A 23,264-nucleotide genomic window follows, 5' to 3' on the forward strand; every position below is an offset into this window, starting at 1 on the left:
GTGATCAGGCTTTGGTAGACACACCATAGACAGAGAAATTCAGAAAGAGCTGACACTGACATGGGTCGATGACTGACAAGCTTTGAAATTCTGATCCTCAAAGGAAAATGACAGCAGGTGGGAGCAAACTCACAGAGAGAGAGAGAGAGAGAGAGAGAGAAGAGAGAGAAGAGAGAGAGAGAGAGAGGGGGATAGATGAAGTATGTCCTCAAGGGGATTAGAACAGAACTGCTACCCACTTTCAGATGTATTTATTCACTTCCTTTCCCTCTTCTCTGCTTTTAGATTTAGGATTCCAGTCATCCAATGTCAGTGTTTCACTTAATCTTCCATCCATTTTCATGGAATGTAGAAAAATGCTACATTTTTTGCCCACAAATTATCTGAAATTCGTGCAGTTGTGTTAACCAAAAACATGCTATGGTAAAAACAGCAGCAGTATAAATATAGGTGGATTCAATTATTCACTTGACCTTATTTGTGTTGTGTTGCCGCTCCCCCATCTCGAATGGTGTTCAACTCCATGTCCCATATTTGATGTAAAACGCAAATCAGAAAAAACGAAATCCGCTCCAAGTCACAATATAGTCTATCTCACTGCAACTGTCGATCAAGTGTCAAGAAAATTTGAAGCGTTTGAATATTCCCATGTTGAAAAAAAATATAAGAAAATATCCTCACAGACGTACAGACCATGGTTTATCCTCTTCAGCCATGTGTTCTGACAGGAGCCTCTACTCAATCAGAGAAGGGTTGTGGTCAGAGCGAGAAAGACAGACAGGACAGTGATCCGACGTGATGTCGATCAGGAAGAAAAAGACAATAGGATCCAATCGGAGGCAGAGATCTGAAGATGCATGACCGAGTCACAGCGCCCGGCCACCATCACGCCTCTCACCCTCGGTCCCTGTGTCTTTCAAGCGTGTCAGGCACTGTGCATGTCAGTAGTACCACCAGCCTGTGAGGCTGAGCTAAGCCTCCGTGCTGAACACTGAACGTCTCTGGCTCTGAATCTCTCTGCTATACAGACAAATCATGTTCGACATGAGTAGGAAATAAACAGCGCAAAGCTGGTACCCGGATAGTATGGATACAGAGAGGAATCTTCTCAATCCCTCATCTTGATCCCCCTTCTTGTGTGAGCGCCAAACCAAACAGAGAAGGAAAACCCTGTTTCTATCCTATCTCCCCCTCTCTGTCGCTTTCCCTCTCAGCAGGCAGACTGTGTGTGCTGTCCCTGCTCTTTATTGCTTGTCACTCCCCCTCCCCTCTCTCTCTCTCTCAGTCTCTCTCTGTCTTTCTCTCTCCCTGTTATGAATGTGGAGGTGATGAGGCGTAGATGAAAAGACTGGTGGTAAAAGCTCAGAGAAGCTGGACCTGGTGAAAGAAGGCAGGAGATACCAGAGGAGGGGAGATCAGGGGCAGAGAGACAGAGAAAGAATAATGAAAGAGGTGTGGAGAGGGTAATCAAGAGTGACAGTGGAGTAGAACGAGGGATTGTGGAGAGGAAGGAAAATAGCGACTGCTTTATTTTTCTCCTTCTCCTTTCCCTTGTCTGTTCTCATTGCACATCTGCAGCAGCTTCATCAAGATCCGTCACAGCCACTCAGTGTTAGTTATCATCAGTACCCCCCCCCCCCTCAGTCTTTACTCAAGATGCTGAGCTGGCCTGTTACTAAGGTTTTAGGATCTTCCTGGCTCCAGTGGTATTATCCTAGCTCCTTTCCTACTCAACCAGCAGAGGATCTCTATCTCTGTATCTTAATTGTGTGTGTGTGTGTGTGTGTGTGTGTGTGTGTGTGTGTGTGTGTGTGTGTGTGTGTGTGTGTGTGTGTGTGTGTGTGTGTGTGTGTGTGTGTGTGTGTGTGTGTGTGTGAATGCATTGATCTGTAGCCTTCTCTACCATATACAGGATATATGTTCATTAGCAGATGTGAGGGTGAGAACATATTGGATATCAATAAGATCATTACACATTACATTCAAATAAATAAAACAAGAAAAACTGAAAATGTTCTATATCAGACTCATTAATGCCATAATACATCTCTATCCAAATGTTACAAATTTCAGATTTAAAAAAAACATACATTTTATGGGTTCTCTTTGTAAAACCACGTACAGTTTTGTGAGGGTTGTTTACGTATAGAATCTTCACATACACTAGACTCATATCTCAGTCTCTCCCTGCTGACATCCAAATACATAACATCTGACTACCCACCTGCTCACACCTACTTCCCCTCCCTCTAACCCGCTTACAGTCACTGAGGGGGCCTTGACCACACTCACACTGAATACAAAAGACCCTGACAGCATTTAGCTTAAGGAGGAAAACACAGCCTAGGAACAACATGATGCAGTCTCAAACACAGAGGAAGTGCACTGAATGAATGTGACTGGTACATCCACCTTAGGGCTAATGCAAAATGTTATTTTTGGAGTGCAGGTCAATTTATGTGTGAAATCCTGCAGAACATATAAAATCAAATTTTTGGTGTTCAATTTCTGTGCTCACGTGTAAGATGTTTGCATACCTTTCTGTGCTGTCTCTTGATGAATCTGATATAGACACCCACAGATTTGAGATGAAGAATCCGGTTGCTCAAGGCAAGGATTATCAGACAGGTGGGCTCTCTCTCTCTCTCTGACACACACACACACACACACACACACACACACACACACACACACACACACACACACACACACACACACACACACACACACACACACACACACACACACACACACACACACAGAGCGAGAGAGTCAGATGGACACTGACAGAGGGCAGTGTTGAGGCTGGATGATATTTTTATATATTACCCAGCTAGCACATTTGGTTCCTTGGAAGTTGTGGTAACGTATGTTTTTGGTTTCACATTGGATGTGGTAACGAAACCATACATTTCCTGACAGGTGAAAACTGAACGTTTTTTAAACGTTATGAGAACAGAAGTGAAAATTTGGCCTTTTCTGGGAACGTTTATTTTTAGGTTGCAGGGAGGTTCTGAGAACTTTTACTCTGGTCCCTTTAACGTTTTCCAGGGAGGTTTTATTAACGCTCTGAGAATGGAAAATATAGGTCAGTTTGAGGTTTTTGAATAACTTCCTTAAACTTTCAATGAATGTTTCAATAAGATTTTTAATAACACTGCTAGCTTATTTGGGGTAAACTTTTTTAAACTCCAAGCACAGATAGGACACATGGTAATTCATTTACTTGGGCATTAAATCATGCAAAGGCATGCATTTTTTAATTGTGACATGGCATCAGTGAGATTCAAACCTATAATATTCTGTTCTCTATCAATGGAATTAGTCCACTGCACCACCAGGATGGAGCTAGCATGCCATGTTGTTTTATGCATACAAATCTGTTTATTTTTGTCTATTCAAACAGACCCCATTTCAAAGGAAACAATGCTGAGAATGGAATGTACCTGTTTTTAAATAACATTCTTAGAATGCTCTCCTTAACTACTCCCAGAAAGTTGCGGGAAGGTTGTATGCAAAATAACCATAGGGCGGCAGGTAGAGTGTTGGGCCACTAACCAAAAGGTTGCTAGATCAAATCCCTGAGCTGACAAGGTAAAAATCTGTCATTCTGCCCCTGAACAGGGCAGTTAACCCACTGTTCCTAGGCCGTCATTGTAAATAAGAATTTGTTCTTAACTGACTTAGTTAAAATAAAGGTTAAATAAAAAAATGTAAAACATGTTCTCACCAAGCTTTAAGAAACCTATGGTTCTCAGAACGTTATGTGCTAGCTGGGTATTCCATCTTTGCTGTGAGCAATCCCTGGTCCTCTTTAAAAGGCCCATTGCAGCCGTTTTTCTCTCAATATCAAATCATTTCTGGGTAACAATTAAGTACATTATTTTTACAAAAATTGCTTCCTAGCAAGATACATTTTTCAAGCAATAATTTTGCAAGGACTGTCAGGGAGTGATCTAAGTGGGGAGGGGAAAACTAGCTGTTATTGGCAGAGGTTTGGAACTCTCTTTCTTATTGGGCTATTAACCAATTTACTGTCTAGTGATGTCAAAACTCCATCCCACCAAAACAGGCTGACATTTTAGGCAGGCTTTTTAAACGGCTCTTACACTAAGAGGGCATTATCATAATTCTCACAATTTCACAGTATTATTCCATCCTCATAGTGTGGAAATATATATAAAACACTGGATTTTTTTTTTTTTTACAGCACTGTGTCTTTAATCTGTTTTCTCTACAGAAATCATCCACTCTCCCACTGTGTTGGCATGCTGCAGAGAACGGAGCTGCTGTATGTGACAGATCCTAATTCAAATGGCTTCATTCGGCACCCTGGAGCATCACTCCTTCTCCCCACTCTGTTTTTTTGGTCAGCCTATTTTTGGCACGGCGGCCATCATCCGCTTCATCCAACTCACTTCCATTCAATTCCTGACAGAAATGCCGCCTCTGACACCAGTGCAATGGACACTATGGGCTCTGGCCAAAAGTAGTGCTCTATGTAGGGAATAGAGTGCCATTTGGGACTGAGCCCATGTGATGGGTACCACAGAGTGGACTGTCCAAAGTCAGAGTCTTTGATCGTGGCTGCCATGGAACATGTGCTGGCCAAAATGTATAAATTATGCTAAATAAATGTTTAAAGCACAAGTGACTCTCAACTAATTAGGGACTCTGGTGACCTTTCTCTCACAGCCAAATAGGGGAGTGACTAAATTACTATCTTTCACTGAATAATACATTGATGATCCAGGGAGAAAAGGTTTAACATTTATTTTTAACATCTCTACTCAATTTTGGTTATGATTTAGGGCAGCCATCTCATTCATTAGTAAAACAAAATAGCAAGTGAACGACAATAAAACAAAAATGCTCTGTGAAATCAAGAAAGAAACTAAGCAAGAGTGGGAAGGAGGATGGAGGAAGTGACGGAAAGCGACAGAATTCGCATGCAAACTAAGGTGCTAGGAAACTGTCTTGGTCTGAGAGGAAGTGGCTTTGAGGGTACAGAAGAAGGGTGGCAGACAGCGTTTTGGGTTGAACAACCCTACTGCCATGGCAATGGCCACAGAAACTTGTTGTTTAACCCTGTGTTCAGACTAAATAGTAGCTACACAAACATGGCTTCACTCTCAGAAGAAAGTAAAATGGAAATGTTGAAGTGAGAGAGAGGAGTGTGGAAGAACGCACCCCCACGAGGAAGTCAAGAGGTTGATCTTATCGTGATCTGCAGTCAGTTGTTTTGAAATGCACACACATTTCTGGGTAACTGGTCAGTCTTGACCTTAAATTAAACCTCCACCTCCATCACAAACAATGGTACATAACACTTTACTTGAAGGGGGTATGCACAAGGCATAACAGTTGAGAAAGACTTCAAATGGGCTAATCAGTGGAAAGAAAGATATTTTCCGTTACCAACAATATTATACAAACCTATAATGTGATCTAAGTCACATGTTTGAATGCTGTACTTTAATTCAGTAACACCGTGGAATTGATTCAAAACTGCACATTCTAATTTCGTGTCAAACAAAGCTTGCACCTGCTGTGATGATAAGAGAGCTTACCCTGAATACTATGGAGGTAAACCTTCAGGCCAGAACGGAGCTGCTGATCACCAACCCTCTCAAACTGCTTGAACAGTTTGTTGATTGTGTTCTGGATGGATTCATGCCGTTTCACCTCTGCTCTTATGGCACTTGACTGAGCCAATTTGTTGCTGCTATTCATCTTGAAGTATGTAGATTGAAATAAACTGGGTAAAGAATACAGTTGCTTCAGCCCATTTGAACTCCTCTCTTTTTCGTTCCACAAATGAACCGTTAAAATGCAAAAATATACTCCAAAAGAAAGGTACACTCAAAAGTCTAGACCACAAAACACCAGAGCTCTCATTGCAACATGTTTCAGTTTCCTCTGATGGCTTTGAACTGACTTCCTTATTTCAAATCGTTTGTGCTCTAGGCAACACTAACAACTGCAAAGGTTATTTTTGCGGATTCAAAAGTCATACTATTTTCTTTTAAATTATAATACAATTTCAGGTCCAATAGGTGCATTAAGTGTTTGTGTTAATAGATATCTCTATGTTCACAATAAGGGCATAACAACAGGCCTATAGCAACACTGACAGCATCAGAGCCTCTACTTGTCTCGTGTTGCTGGTAGCTGGTGTTGCTGTACATGACATAATGCCAATGCATGGGTAAATTGATGTTTACATAACAATCATCTATCTGCCTTTGAGTGCCTCCTGTGTCTCTATCTTTCTCACCCCTCTGCACTATGTTGCATTCTCCTTGTCAAGGCTTGTGGAGTAAGGCCTTCCATTTATTTATGATAATCATTCATTACCCCATATGTGATATGAATAACATATTACACTGGATCATATATTTGATTTTATTCAAGAATTATGATATTTGGAAAATGTTGCACATTTTCTCTTCCAGGGATTAGTAGTCTTGATGATGTCATGTTTTGCACAAACGTCATGACAACGCCCTCTTTTCACTTGTGTGCTGTTGCGTGCCAGACCAACAACAAATCAGTTTAGCCAGTTAGCCTGTGAAAGCTTTGCTATTAAAGCAAGGTCTTTGTTTTAGAATTTCGATAAAAAATACGAATATGGTCTGTGGTGGATTTACCTGCTCTAAAAACGCGCTTTGTTCCTTAAATGTGGTTTACATTGTGAGTATTGAAGTGGAACATCTTAGCTAGCTAACGTTAGCTTGCTACACAGCTAAACTGGATAGCTGGCTAACTGGCAAATGGAAGATTGTGTAACTAGCTAGCTAACACTTTTTTTATTTCGTTTTAACTAGCTTACGATGTCATCTAACTGGACATATGGGTAATTTCTGACGTAGATTGTTGCTTTTGCTAACGTTAAATGTATTGTGTCAAATATTTAACGTTAACATTAGCTAGCTAACCAAATAACGGTATCCTACTAAAGTTAGCTAACTGCTACATTAGAACGCATCATTGCTTGGGTTGGGTAAAAACATAGCTACATCTGCAAGTGAATAACTAGTTATCTAGCTATTCCAGACAATGCTGTACATTAGCTAGCTAGCTGACTCAGTAGGGTTTTTATTTAGCTATATAACTAGCTCACAGTGAGCGTTATCTCCCTCGACCTCTGAATCGTCACTGACACGTGTTACAGCTGGTCCACTCGGTCCTGCCCCCCCATCACCCGGGTTCACGTTTTGGTTTGTGGGTGGGGGGGTTGGGAAACCCTGCTATAGTGCATACTTCTCCTCTGCCAGCTCAGCCCATAGATAATAGATCTGTGTGTGTGGTGTTTTTGTTTGCATGCATTCCTCAATCAGCACGTTGGCCTAGTTATTATCTTACCTTTCCCATGTCCTCAGCACAAACTGCCTCAACACTGTTGTATCAGAGACAGTGGTTCCTTACTTGATTGCTTGTTTGGTTACCTCTTGCAATGACTTCTTCTAAGCCTGGTTCCAGATCTGTTTGTGCTGTCTTGCCAACTCCTATGAGCATTGCAAATATGTACCATGACCAAAGGAGTTGACAACACAACCACATCTGGGACCAGGTTAACAGTTAACTGTATTTGACTACTTCTCACCTCCCCCCTCCTCAGCTGGTAGGTCTGCTGCTGATAGGCGTGGCAGCATGGGGGAAGGAGTTTGGCATCGTGTCTAGCATCCACATCATCGGTGGGGTCATAGCTGTGGGCTTCTTCCTGCTTCTCATAGCCATCGTGGGACTCATCGGAGCCATCCACCACCACCAAGTCATGCTCTTCTTTGTATCCTTTATATGTTTTGTAGGAGGAAGTCTCCTAACGTGGCTCAGTTTGAGTCAATCGTTGGGCTTTAATTACAGTTTCCCTGACTTCATTGTATTGGGCAACATTTTGGAGTAGTGTGTCTATTAAGCCAACCAAAATCTAAGTTTTTGTAAGAAAAGTGGAGATAAAATGAAAGATTGACATCTCATGGGAAGTTGTATGACATTTTTTATTGTAAGAGAAAAATATTTGATTAAAATATGTGAAAAGTCCAGACTGGGCTTAATGGGTACCCTTAAACCCATAGATATTCCAAATAAACCCACCTCTTAAATAATCAATTTTAATCCATTTCCAAATGTTGAAAACATACAAACTGACATTTCTTATGGGATCTTAGATTATATGAATCTCCCCTAAAGTTATTAAAATAAACTGATCATTACTATTCATCATGAAATTACCACTCATAACAGCGGGGTGTCCATTCGTATCCACAGAGATCAATGTGAACCTAGGCTTTTGTTTTTGCCAACCAGTACACACCTGATTCAACTATTCATAGACTTCAACTATTCAAGACCGGATTAGTTGAATCAGGTCTGTTATTGCTTGGTTAGAACACAACCCTGCACCCACACTGGCCCGCTGTGGATAAGAAGCCATGCACAAAGACCAGAACACACACAAGTTTAAATGAATTATCTAAATGCTGGTTCACATTTGCTGTACTCCTATTATTGTTAATTAGTTCAACTTGTCTTCCTAAAGCCTGTCTGAAGACAGTTTCAAATCTCCCTCTCTACTGTTGCATTACAAAGGTACATGTGGTGAACCAACAAATAGAATCACCTGGATGAATGAGAGACAACAATATGACAATGCCCCGGGCCTAACTGCATGAGTAGTCGTCCAATGGTCATCTTCTTGTCCCTCATTTGTTTCCATTTTTTTCTGCTACTTGTAGGTCTTCTATCCCTGATATCCTTAAAATCTTCTCTCTCTGCTGTCGTGTCTTTGGCTATGCCGGATTAAGTGATATGACATGCTATTCTATAAAATAATTTCTCTGTAATTAATATTACCTGATTAAGCTAATCAGGTAAATAATTAACTAGAAAGTCGGGCACCACGAAATAATGTTTATAGAGCTGTTATCTTCCGAATAAACTCTTAAAGACCTAGTAATCTTTTACATCAATAGCAGTCAATATTTAATCGTCACCTTATTTAGTCTCATCTGAAAGTTGTAAATTCTTGGTTATTTTCACAAACCCTGGCTAACAAGTTGAATCAGCAATACAAAATGTGGTTTATTTATTTACTAAATACCTAACTAATCACACAGAATTACATCTACACAGAATGGATCATACATTGATTACAAATTATGTCATAAAGCAAAACGTCCCTAGTGGACGGAACAGATATGACAGCTGGTTACACAAGGAAAGGGGGTTGGGTTTGAGTGAAAGAGCGGGAAGACTGAGGAGCAAAAAGATTTTGTGTCTCTATCGGGGCCGTAGGCAGCTATGTTATCGTAAATACAGTATCTTATGCATTCAAAATTACCAGCCATTTGAAAAAGGAAAATGCAATTAATATTTACTCTGAGCTGCGCTTCGATCGGTTGGTCGTAGATGGGAGGCCGGGTTTTCCTTTGAAGAATGTCTGGTGGTAGAATGGATACTTGGTAGTACCGTCGTCGTGTGGTAGACAGATACTCTGTCAGTCCTCTCCTAGCCCACGTCTACAGTTGCTGCGCTAATGCAACGGCTAGGAGGTAACACTTCTTTAGTGAATAAGAGTTCAAAGTTCATACCAAGTTGCCATAATTTAAGCTCATGCTATATTCTGCTGGTATATTCTGCTGCTATATTCTGGCTGGTATAGTCGAAATTCATCCTTCCGGCGTGTAGGTCGTCACCTTCACATTGAAATTCGATGCTAATTTCGTTAGATTCTTGCTGAGGTTGGCTTAGTTCTGTAGGTGGTCTTTGTCCTTTCAACGTGGGGACCTCAAGTCCACACGTTCTTGGAACAGAAAGTTACATTTTCGTCAAGGGGCTTATATAGGATTGGGAGAGAGGGCCGTGTTTACAACCAGTGTCTGTTCACATGGGCGGGGGGCCACTGAGTTGAGCATAGTTTACTCATGAAAACCAATTCTCTCATTTAGGAGCTAAAAATGTAATTTAATCTTTTCACAAATAGTTTCATATTTAAACATTTAAATTGCACAACAATTCCATGTGAATCTGATAACTAGAATGTGTAGATTTTCCAAGATACAGTTTATGTCGTCCTATCATCAGTAATCATGTCTCAGACGCCAACTGAACTGACATCATATTCATTAAGTCCCAACACATATTTTCAACTGGTTGGATTACCGAAATATGGTTCCGTTTCCTATCTTTTGATGTCACCAGACTCTCTCTCAATGTTAACAAAAGGATTTCCAATAGTCACATTGGTAGAGAGAGGAAAAAGGGGAAAGGTATTTATGGGGGTCATAAACCTCCCCCTCAGGCCAACGTCATGACATTGCATCAACGACTACCTGTCTACTCCAAACGTCTTGGAGAGACTACAGAGGCTTTTTAATTGTTCTTACTTTTGTTAAAGGCACCATGGATAGATGCATAACTGTAGTTTGAGTATTTTAATCAACATAAATCGGAAGAAAATACATATTTATGCTCAGGCTCATTGAATATTAGGGATATCAACACACAATCCCCATGTGTTTCAATGCATGCTGGGCTTAATTGAAACAACAATGATTTGTAGTAAAAAAAAAAAAATGTTTGGGGAATAAATATACACTATAGACTACAATGCAAAGTTAGTATTGAACAATATTTATTTTCATTTCCAGGGGGTGCTTTGTGTTCTACTGTAACTGTTAAGCCCACCTGAGATAAATGTCAAATTTACAAAAATGTGAATGTATAACAATGCAAGGTTGATTTAACAGTAAAATAAGACAAAATGCATAAATAAATGTGAGCTGTGAGTTCTTGAGATCTATTATATTGTTGTGGTTCACCAAGTTATGTTGCTACTGTATTGACTGTGACATGTGGTACGACTGCTAGCATGAAAAACACATGGTTTCAATTGGCAATAAATAGTCATTTATACCCATGTAGTATGCTATCATGTGTATATCAACACATGAATCTCTTAATTTTACATGAAGAATGATCACTTATCTGAGAAGGTGCAAAAAAATCTGGAAAATGTGTTTATCTGAGAGTCGCCACCACACAAGTTATTTTGCAGCTTTGAAATTGTAAGAACTTACAAATGCCAATAACTTAATAATAAAACATCTGGTTGTCTTCGAATAAAAACGGGTATGGATACAACGACTACATAAACTGGTTGAAACATTAAATAGCAGAAAATATTATTTTTTCCCCTTCTTTGAATCCAAAGATGGAAGTGGGCTTAATAGGTAAGCTTACCCACTATCTCCCAATGTAGAAACTCTAATGTAGAATGTAGAAGCTCCAATGTAGAATGTTCTCTCTCTCTCTCTCTCTCTCTCAATATAGGCCTAGTTGATAAATTACCAGTTTGTTGTTTCCTTTAACCGGGCCCTTGTAGTATATGATCATACTTTTCCTGGTATTCCTTGTCCAATTTGGAGTTTCATGCTCCTGCTTGGCCATGAACCAAGACCAGCAGGTGAGTACCATAGATCCCTCAAACTCAACTCTGGAGACCTGAGACACCAGGTGGGTGCAATTAATGATCAGGTAGAACAAAAAACCAGCAGGCTCCGGAACTCGTAGGGTAAGAGTTGACACTACCCCCGAGGAACTTGTGTAGATCTGAAAGGAATGGATAGATTCCCTTCCTCTATCCATTTCAGCTATGCCTTGTCAGCTGCTCCTTTCCACTCCCTCTTTCTCTGTAGAATCCATCTTTATGCCTGCGTTTAGACAGGCAGCCCAATTCGGTTATTTTTTTAACTAATTGGTCTTTGACCAATCAGGGGGAAAAAGAGCTGATGTGAAAAGATCTGTTGTGATTGATCAAAAGACCAGTTAGTTGACAGAAATATAAGAATTGGCCTGCCTGTGTAAACAGAGCCCATGTTCTCTTGTATTTCCACTCACGCATGTCCTCATGGGCCTGTGTGGCTCAGTCGGTAGAGCATGGTGCTTGCAATGCAAATTATCATGGGTTCGATTCCCACTGGGGCCACCAAAAAAATGTATGCGCTCATGACAAAGTCGCTTTGGATAAAAGCATCTGCTAAATGGCATTAGTATTATTATTATATGTCCTCTCTTTCCAGGAGAAGCTGCTGAACTCCACCTGGAGTCTGATGAGCAACAACACCAAGGGAGAGCTGGAGGGCCGGCTGGACTGCTGTGGCCTGCTCAACAACACCCTCGGCCAGAAGCAGTTTACCCAGGACTGGTTCAGCTGCAATGCTGTAAGGATTGGCTGTACTTGTAATGCATGTTCCTGCAAAATACTACCTGGAAATAGTTGTACTTGTAATACATGTGTCCTTCTGCTCATACGAAGTATGACAGGGAAATGGTAGCTGAAAAAAGTATGAAAATGTATGCACCTACAACTGTAAGTCGCTCTGGATAAGAGTGTCTGCTAAATTACTCAAATGTAAAAATGTAGCTGTATTTTACATTAACCCCTTGTTCATGATTAGTCATCACAGGAAAATGTATTTCAGAAATGACTTGGTTTTATCCATGAGTAATGCCCTGTCACATATAAATATGTGACGTAACGGTCAAGGAAGCTCTGAATGTTTCCCCCTTGCTTTTGCCAGTGTAGTGTGTACCTCGCTCCCTGTGCTTTATCAGAGTTTTTGCCAGTTGATCTACTGTTAACAGTACACCACAGCTGAGACTGCGAGCGTGTCTGTCTTCCATTACAGCCGTGTAAAGACAGGAGGAACTGCTACACCTGTGGTACCATGATGCTACAGCACGCTACAGAGGCTCTGAAGATCCTGGGAGGGGTTGGACTCTTCTTCAGCTTTACCGAGGTGGGTGTCTGAGATGCGAGCCTTTCTTTAGGCACTTTTTGCTCTTTTCACACTCGTGACCACCTGAACCCGAACCAAACGGTGCCAACTTGGATATTTTCACACTGTACACAATTCCAGACACTATGGTGGATACGCAACCAGGCCAGCTCAGTACATCTTGCTTTGGCTCAGTAGTGTGAAAAGCCATTTGGTATGACCACATCCTTGTCTGAATTATGTAATCATTTTCTTCCAGATTCTTGGGGTGTGGCTGGCAGTGCGGTACAGGAACCAGAAAGACCCCAGAGCCAATCCCAGTGCTTTCCTATAGTCGGTCTAACCCCATCTAATTAATGCAGTACTGTAGATTCCCAATGAGGAGATACACTGGTAGCGGTACATGTAGAATTGTGCACATCTAGAAACACTCAGGAGTTTAAACTGGACCACAATCATACAAATGGGTTCCGTTCCAAATTGCACCCTAGTCCCTCTATTGTGCACTAGTTTTGACCAGGGCTCCATAGGGCTCTGGTCAAAAGTAGTGCACTATATAGGGAATAGGGTGCTATTTGGGAGACATCCGCAGACAAGAGAGCGCATACAGAAGCTGACACACCCCTCCGATATACACACCTTCCTTAAATTCACACTGGACTAAAACACATCGCCTACCTACTGCATTAACCTCTGTTTGTGCAAGCACTCCTCTTCATATTGCCTAGTTTAGATTTAGCGAGAGGTCAAACTTCTCGATTTTGGCAAGGATCCAGATCTTATGTATGATAGGATTAATGGCTACCTCCATTTGGCTATTGCCCAGCCTTGATTTGAGTACCGGATCTTTGATGACTGACTATATTCCAACCATGTAACCGTAGACATTCTTTTACACTTGCCCTGCTGCACAGTCATACCTACAGTACCTTGTTTTCTCCCATGCCTGTTGACAACCCTACTGTGTATAACGTTTAATAAGCAAATTTAATTCACCTTTTCCTCCAACCTGTATGTATTGTTAATTCGGCTGAGTATGGCCCTCTAGATTAGTGCTAGCTATGATGTGTGGCACTAAAGTATGGTATGTACCCACTGCTGTCAAATGCATTATTCAGGAAGTTTCTATTTTTCTCTCTTAACTTGAGGTGAAATGCTGTGTTGTTTGAAGTCAGATCGAAAATCTCAAAGTAACTGTTGTCGCAAAGGAATGGGTGCGCGTTGGAAGTGGTGTGTGATGGAAATGTATGTTTTTCAGATGAATTGATGATGCTGGTATTGTATTTTAGAAGTTCGATTTTAGATAGTCAAGTAGTTAATCTGATAGGATTAAGAATATTTATGAACTGAACTTGTGTAACTGAGCCAACTAATTTAACATTCACATAAGTAAGTAGGTAGATCGCCAATGGACTGCAGCCCTTATTGTTGTACATGTATATAATCTTTTGAAAGTTTTCAATATCATGAAAGACGGGTTTGATGGTTAAGATGATCCACACCTCCTGCATTTCCGATGTTCCTTTGTTTCACAAATTATGTCAATAAGTGTAACGATTTAGTGACCTATGAGGGACATGGTAGTCAAGTACACTATGACCTCTCCAATAGCAATAGTTCACGTCTCTGAACGTCTCTGAATTGGTTTATGATAAGGTAAGAAAGTAGTAAGATCATTTGGGTATGTCTAAGTCTTGTATTCTTCCAAAATAATTGTAATGAGCAATACAATGTTAAATGGCACCTTTAACTAGAAGGGAAATGATCTATTATCGATCATTTCAAGTTTTTAGCTGAAAATCAGAAGTTATGCCTAATTTGGTCGAAGCTATAGTGAAGTACCTGCTGTACTTGTTTTATTTTCCGTAATCCTCAGTTTGTTTGTGCATTTGTTGTTTTGCTGAATGATGTCATTGGTTTTGTCCTCATTTGCTGACATGATTTTGTTCAACAGTGTTGAACTCATTTTTAAATCTTTTGATAATGCACAGCAGACGTTTTTTTTTTATGGGCTTAATATTATAGTGTTAGTAAGGTGTTTTCGTTAAAACACATTACTGCTTGTTCTATGTCTTACACAGAGGTGTGGAGGAGTGGCATCTCATCTGGCCTCTATTGATCTGGATCAACCTTTAGGACTAAGATGAATTGAAATGTCAGCGCTTGTATTACTTGAACCACTTATGGTGAATTAATATGGTTTTGATGGTGGATATGGTGCTTGAGTGGAGCCACTACAAGGTCTAATGCATATATATATTATCTGTACGCATTATATTAACTCTGTACCTTATAGACCATGTACCCTACTTAAAACCTTGTGCACTTGTTATCCCAATTGTACCCTATCTTGAATTTTTGAGACTTCAATTTCAAAATAAAAATGACAAGATAGGATAAATGTTTTACGTTGACTATTTTGAGACTCACTTCTAGGCAGGAAATGATCTCAATTCACATTTGACTAGTTATTGTAATACACATGTTATCCATGGCCAGCTAAGGATTAGCTTGTTTTACAATGTGCAGCTCTCTCTATGTACCACACAGTGGCAGCACAGCGCCTATACCAATTCAGCTGCACAACATCCATATTCAATTGCTTAAGAAAGGAGTCAAGAGGAACTAGAAAAGGTGGACTATAGCAATATATTCCTGGAAGATCAGCTGACTAACATTAACAGTATGATAGAGGTATGTAGTCCTGTATCTATTGAATATAAATGCCACATACTGTACATTTTCCAGTCAGGTTTTAAGGAGTCAGGACTGGGAAAAAATATTGAGGAAATTCTCTCAGACAATTGTAAGTGTATGAGGTGGTTTCCCTGACACAGATAAAGCCTAGTCCTGGACTAAAAATCTTACTCCATGGAGAATCTCCACTGAAAGTGCTTTTTAATCCAGGTCTAGGCTTCACATGTGTCTGTAAATCCGAATCCTTTTCATGCCTATAATGTAAGTCTATTGATCCTCTTGTTGGGTCCCATGACAGCAGACTCTGGGTAATAATACACAAGAGACCATTTAGTTACAGGCATTACTTTACCAATTCAAATAAATGGCACATCATTTTAAGTAAGCACAAACAAGTTTACTAACAATGGGAACATAATCTGAGTATCCCTAATTCCCTAGTCTATCCCTCCATGACATGAGATTGCTACCACCATAGTATGTTATACATTGATTTTATGTGGGACTGATATTGACATATTGAATCAACAATATTCTGATACGTTGTACTATAGCTCATGCAAATTTTCAACACCCGCCCCTAGATGGGATGTAACCAAATCACATGAGGGTGTTTTAATAGGCTACGTATACGACTTGGCCGGGTGGGGTACCTGCATACAGGTCGGGCGGGGCCTATCCCCTGGAGTGTAATAGGAACATTTATGTAAGTAAAATGTGCCTAGTAAGGGCTTTGGTTCCTCAGAGTTTCCGGTACGCGGATGGCAGTGTGGTTTGGACACCTCGCTGGTCCACAAACTGGGTGTGTGTTTGTGTGTGTGGTTTGAACACCTCGCTGGTCCCCATCATCCCCATCCTGTCAGTGTGCTCTCCTGAGGGCCTACTGCCAGTCCATGTCCCAAATGGCAACCCATTCCCTATTTAGTGCACTACTTTTGACCAGGGCTCAAAGGGCTTTGGTCAAAAGTAGTGCACTAAATAAGGAATAAGGTGCCATTTGGGACTGAGCCCGTTCCCTACCCTGTGATGCATGTCCATATGCCGGGTGTATTAACTTGGAGGAGTGGAGGAGCTGTGGAGATTCACACCAACAGGGACAACCATCTGGCCCTGTAATGATATTTTATGTGGTTGTGTGTGTTTGTGTCATGTAATGTACAATGCCTTTTCAAAGACATAAGTAACTAGTACCATATGCATCCTACAATATCTTAAAATTATGGATTATATATTATATTAGAGATCTGATAACATGGCCATTTATCTATCTAATTAGCATAATACTAAAAAATCTAGAGATATCTTGTATATACATTTTTACATGGGCTGAGTTTCAATCCACCGCATCTGCCGATATCGGCCTTCTGCGGTGGAAGGTGGCAGAGCTACAGAGGTGTTTGTCATCTCACGAAAATGTCTGTAGCTTCCAAACAATTTGGCCTACAAACTAATATGACTAATATGGAAAGAGGAGATTCTCATGACTACGACCCCCACAAGCGCCTTGGGACTCGTCTGAAGTCAGTACAGCCGATCTGCCAACTTCTGTATGTAGCCTCCGAACAGTTTGGGCTACACACTAATATGACCCCAACATCGAAAGGTGAGACTCACGAACACGTACATGTGTTTTTCTCTTGGACGCCCACAAGCCTCACTAAACTCATAAGAGTTTAGAAAAAATAATTATGGAAGTATACTGTACATGGAAGTATTTTAGTTCCAATAATAAGGGGTTAAATATGAGTAATTAAATAAAATGTAAAAAATCCTGATCTTTCTTATATCTCTCATTTATTTTTTTACTATCTTTTTTCCAATGTATAGATACAGTTGAAGTCAGAAGTTTACATACACCTTAGCCAAATACATTAACTCAGTTTTTCACAATTCCTGACATTTAATCCTAGTGAAAATTCCCTGTCTTAGGTCAGTTAGGATCACCACTTTATTTTAAGAGTGTGAAATGTCAGAATAATAGTAGAGAGTGATTTATTTCAGCTTTTATTTCTTTCAACACATTCCCAGTGGGTCAGAAGTTTACATACACTCAACTAGTATTTGGTAGCATTGCCTTTAAATTGTTTAACTTGGGTCAAACGTTTCGGGTAGCCTTCCACAAGCTTTCCACAATAAATTGGGTGAATTTTGTCCCATTCCTCCAGACAGAGCTGGTGTAACTGAGTCAGGTTTGTAGGCCTCCTTGCTCGCACACGCTTTTTCAGATCTGCCCATAAATTTTCTTTGGGATTGAGGTCAGGGCATTGTGATGGCCACTCCAATACCTTGACTTTGTTGTCCTTAAGCCATTTTGCCACAACTTTGGAAGTATGCTTGGGGTCATTGTCCATTTGGAAGACCCATTTGCGACCAAGCTTTAACTTCCTGACTGATGTCTTGAGATGTTGCTTCAATATATTCACATAATTTTCATGCCTCATGATGCCATCTATTTTGTGAAGTGCACCAGTCCCTCCTGCAGCAAAGCAACCCCACAACATGATGCTGCCACCCCTGTGCTTCACGGTTGGGATGGTGTTCTTTGGCTTACAAGCCTCCCCCTTTTTCCTCCAAACATAACGATGGTCATTATGGCCAAACAGTTCTATTTTTGTTTCATCAGACCAGAGGACATTTCTCCAAAAAGTACGATCTTTGTCCCCATGTGCAGTTGCAAACCGTAGTCTGGCTTTTTTTATGGTGGTTTTGGAGCAGTGGCTTCTTCCTTGCTGAGCGGTCTTTCAGGTTATGTCGATATAAGACTCGTTTTACTGTGGATATAGATACTTAGATACTTTTGTACCGGTTTCCTCCAGAATCTTCACAAGGTCCTTTGCTGTTGTTCTGAGATTGATTTGCACTTTTCGCACTAAAGTACGTTCATCTCTAGGAGACAGAACGCGTCTCCTTCCTGAGCGGTATGACGGCTGCGTGGTCCCATGGTGTTTATACTTGCGTACTATTATTTGTACAGATGAACGTGGTACCTTCATGCGTTTGGAAATTGCTCCCAAGGATGAACCAGACTTGTGGAGGTCTACAATTATTTTTCTGAGGTCTTGGCTGATTTCTTTTGATTTTCCCATAATGTCAAGCAAAGAAGCACTGAGTTTGAAGGTAGGCCTTGAAATACATCCACAGGTACACCTCCAATTGACTCAAATTATGTCAATTAGCCTATCAGAAGCTTCTAAAGCCATGACATAATTTTCTGGAATTTTCCAAGCTGTTTAAAGGCACAGTCAACTTAGTGTATGTAAACTTCTGAACCACTGGAATTGTGATACAGAAATAATACAACATTTAAAACATGATACTTACAGGGATCCTAAATACTTACAGGGATCCTAATTCCATCATAAAACAATTGCATATGTTAGTAGCTTAGTAGAAACCCAGCCCTAGGTCCTTAGATCTTAGGGGTAATTATTTCTTATAATTGAACGTTACATTGCAACCACAGGGCATCAATACCCACATAGAATGTTGTTTGGAAAAAGTAACTGATATTTCTCTATTATTTTAGAGGATGGCTGTCGTCTTAACGGCTCTTAACCAACCATGCTATTTTTTTTGTTTTGTTGTGTTGTTCATAACCTGTTTTGCACATAATGTTGCTGCTCTTATGACTGAAAAGAACTTCTGGACATCAGAACTGCGATTACTCACCTCAAATTGGATGAAGAGTTTTCTTCAATGAGTCGGACGGGAGGGATATACTTCAGACACCCGACCAGGCCCAGATCCCAGTCATTCGCTGGAGAAGGAAACTGAGATTTCGCGGAAAAAGATCAGGATGCCTTGTGAGGATTAGGCGACGAGTGGCTAATCTGCCTTTGCCTTCCGTCCTGCTAGCTAACGTTCAATCGAAGTAAAATAAATGGGACAAACTGAAAGCACGTATATCCTACCGACGGGACATTAAAAACTGTAATATCTTATGTTTCACAGAGTCATGGCTGAACAACGACATTAAGAACATACAGCTGGCGGGTTATACACGCAGGATAGAACAGCAGCCTCTGGTAAGACACGGGGCGGGGGCCTATGCACATATGTAAACAACAGCTGGTGTATGATATCTAAGGAAGTCTCAAGGTTTTGCTCACCTGAGGTAGAGTATCTCATGATAAGCGATAGACTACTCTATCTACCTAGAGTTTTCATCTGTATTTTTTGTAGCTGTCTACATACCACCACAGGCCGATGCTGGCACTAAAACCGCACTCAATGAGCTGTATACCGCCATAAGAAAACACGGAAACGCTCATCCAGAGGTGGCGCTCCTAGTAGCCGGGGACTTTAATGCAGGGAAACTCAAATCAGTGTTACCTCATTTCTATCAGCATGTTAAATGTGCAACCAGAGGGGAAAAAAACTCTAGACCACCTTTACTCCACACACAGAGACACGTACAAAGCTCTACCTCGCTCTCCGTTTGGCAAATCTGACCATAATTCTATCCTCTTGATTCCTGCTTACAAGCAAAAATTAAAGCAGGAAGCACCAGTGACTCGGTCTATAAAAAAGTGGTCAGATGAAGCAGATGCTAAACAACAGGACTGTTTTGCTAGCACAGACTGGAATATGTTCTGGGATTCTTCTGATGGCATTGAGGAGTACACCACATCAGTCACTGGCTTTATCAATAAGTGCATTGAGGATGTTGTCTCCACAGTGACTGTACGTACATACCCCAACCAGAAGCCATGGACTACAGGCAACATTTGCACTGAGCTAAAGGGTAGAGCTGCCACTTTCAAGGAGCAGGACTCTAACCTGGAAGCTTATAAGAAATCCCGCTATGCCCTCCGACGAACCATCAAACAGGCAAAGCGTCAATACAGGACTAAGGTTGAATCGTACTACACCGGCTCCGATGCTCGTCGGTTGTGGCAGGGCTTGCAAACTATTACAGACTACAAAGGGAAGCACAGCCGAGAGCTGTGCAGTGACATAAGCCTACCAGACGAGCTAAATAGCTTCTATGCTCGCTTCGAGGCAAGTAACACTGAAACATGCAGGAGAGCATCAGCTGTTCCGGATGACTGTGTGATCACACTCTCCGCAGCCGATGTGAATAAGACCTTTAAACAGGTCAACCTTCACAAAGCCGCAGGGCCAGACGGATTACCAGGACGTGCACTCCGAGCATGCGCTGACCAACTGGCAAGTGTCTTCACTGACTTTTTCAACCTCTCCCTGTCTGAGTCTGTAATACCAACATGTTTCAAGCAGACCACCATAGTCAGTGTCCCCAAAAACACTAAGGTAACCTGCCTAAATGACTACCGACCCATAGCACTACTGTAGCGATAAAATACTTTGAAAGGCTGGTCATCCCAGAAACCCTAGACCCACTCCAATTTGCATACCGCACCAACAGATCCACAGATGATGCAATTTCTATTGCACTCCACACTGCCCTTTCACACCTGGACAAAAGGAACACCTATGTGAGAATGCTGTTCATTGACTACAGTGCAGCGTTCAACACCATAGTGCCCTCAAAGCTCATCACTAAGCTAAGGACCCTGGAACTAAACACCTCCCACTGCAACTGGATGCAAGACTTCCTGAAGGGCCGCCCCCAGGTGGTAAGGGTAGGTAACAACACATCCACCATGCTGATCCTCAACACCGGGGCCACTCAGGGGTGCGTGCTCAGTCCCCTCCTGTACTCCCTGTTCACTCATGACTGCATGGCCAGGCATGACTCCAACACCATCATTAAGTTTTCGATGACACAGCAGTGGTAGGCCTGATCACCGACAACGATGAGACAGCCTATAGGGAGGAGGTCAGAGACCTGACCGTGTGGTGCAAGGACAACAACCTCTCCCTCAACATGATCAAGATAAAGGAGATGATTGTGGACTACAGGAAAAGGAGGACCGAGCACGCACCCATTCTCATCGACGGGGATGTAGTGGAGCAGGTTGAGAGCTTCAAGTTCCTTGGTGTCCACATCACCAACAAACTAACATGGTCCAAGCATGCCAAGACAGTCGTGAAGAGGGCACGACAAAACCTATTCCCCCTCAGTAGACTGAAAATATTTGGCATGGGTCCTCAGATCCTCAAAAGGTTTTACAGCTGCACCATCGAGAGCACCTTGACGAGTTGCATCACTGCCTGGTATGGCAACTGCTCGGCCTCCAACCGTAAGGCACTACAGAGGGTAGTGCGTACGGCCAAGTACATCACCGGGTACATCACCACTGCAAGGCAAGTGGTACCGGAGCGCCAAGTCTAGGTCCAAGAGGCTTCTAAACAGCTTCTACCCACAAGCCATAAGACTCCTGAACAGCTAATCAAATGGCTACACAGACTATTTGCATTGCCCCCCCCCCCCCCCCCCCCCCCTACGCTGATGCTACTCTCTGTTATTATCTATGCATAGTCACTTTAATAACTCTACCTACATGTACATATTACTTCTATTACCTCGACACAGGTGCCCCCGCACATTTACTCTGTACCGGTACCCCCAGTATATAGCCTCGCTATTGTTATTTACTGCTGCTCTTTAATTATTTATTATTCTTATCTCATATTTTTTTTTTGGGGGGGGGGGATTTTCTTAAAACTGCATTGTTTGTTAAGGGCTTGCAAGTAAGCATTCGGCGCAGCTCTTCACATAACAGAAGGAGGGGAAATGGCGTCAAATAATCATAGAAATAGAAAGACAAGAATGCAATTCTGACTATTTCTATGGATGGAACCATGAGACAAGAGACAAGATAATGATGTGTCTGGATCTAGATCTACATTCCTCTCACTGTAACGATGCAGCCAGGGCCAACAGGAGGGGAAATCATTGTCATCAGTTCAGTAAGAGGAGAGAAACAGGTCAGTAAGCCTATCAATAATGTAACAGACCGACCGGTGGGTGGGTGGGTGGATGCATGTTGTTAGTGCTCATAAAAAGAAAGACGCCCTGCCCTGCTACGCCTGAAACTGTCAGTATGGGAGATGATATACTGTTGTTATCATAATTCCCCCATTACAATAAGAATGGTGGTGTGTGCATGTTAGGGTTCATAAAGATAGCCCTGCACTGCTATGTCTAGCAGTATGGGAGAGTGTAAGGATATCTTGTGATAGGAATTATTCTGTTACAGTATGAATCACACCCCATACACTCATTAGTAGGAAGGATCATATCGGGGCAGGTGGTGAGAGTGGGGGTGGGGCAGGATGTTTACGAGTCACTGAAACTACTCCTCAGATTACCATAAGAGGTTTTTGTGTAGGAATACGGGATAGCAAATATGACTGTTTATGGAGACTTCAAATAATAGCCTATGAACTGCCTCTCAAACCAAGCTCCATGTTGAAAAATCCACAAGTGCAGAGTATGTGTGAAAAATCTATTCTGGTCAATCTAAGAGTAGAGGGGGATCTGTGCAGGGCGGCAGGGAATTACTATGGGTTCTGAATGCTGAGTGTGGGGGCCGGCCAGTGGTCAAGGAACAGCCAATAATTCAGTGTGTGTTGTGTAAATGTGTGTGTGTGTGTGTGTGTCTATTTATGTGTGATTAAACAGACCTTACAACCCCAGCATGTGATATAACCGAATTACCTTGTCTGGTGCACTCTGCGAAATGGCCCCGAGACAATTCTCCCTCACCAAGGAAGGAGCATGAACTTTCTCAGGTGCTTCTCCATCACCATGACACGAGGAATTGCATGGACATTATAGTAAACTAGTGGTTGCTGGTGTATTAATCCGTGCTTGATTTAGGCAGAATCTCACCGGAGCTGAGTACCAGGACCTCACAT

General features: G+C 41.6%; 1 protein-coding gene across 1 annotated transcript; it reads left to right on the forward strand.

Moving 5' to 3' along the window:
• The first annotated feature begins 6,522 nt into the window (after nt 1-6,522).
• Nucleotides 6,523-15,199, forward strand: tspan31 (tetraspanin 31). The gene is made up of 6 exons (XM_039010562.1): nt 6,523-6,693; nt 7,622-7,789; nt 11,387-11,467; nt 12,084-12,224; nt 12,693-12,803; nt 13,042-15,199. The coding sequence occupies exons 1-6, from the start codon at nt 6,631-6,633 to the stop codon at nt 13,114-13,116; spliced, it is 639 nt and encodes a 212-aa protein (XP_038866490.1). The 5' UTR covers nt 6,523-6,630; the 3' UTR covers nt 13,117-15,199.
• Nucleotides 15,200-23,264: the final 8,065 nt, after the last annotated feature.

This window comes from Salvelinus namaycush, chromosome 16 (genome assembly GCF_016432855.1).
Source record: "Salvelinus namaycush isolate Seneca chromosome 16, SaNama_1.0, whole genome shotgun sequence".
Lineage (NCBI taxonomy): Eukaryota > Metazoa > Chordata > Actinopteri > Salmoniformes > Salmonidae > Salvelinus > Salvelinus namaycush.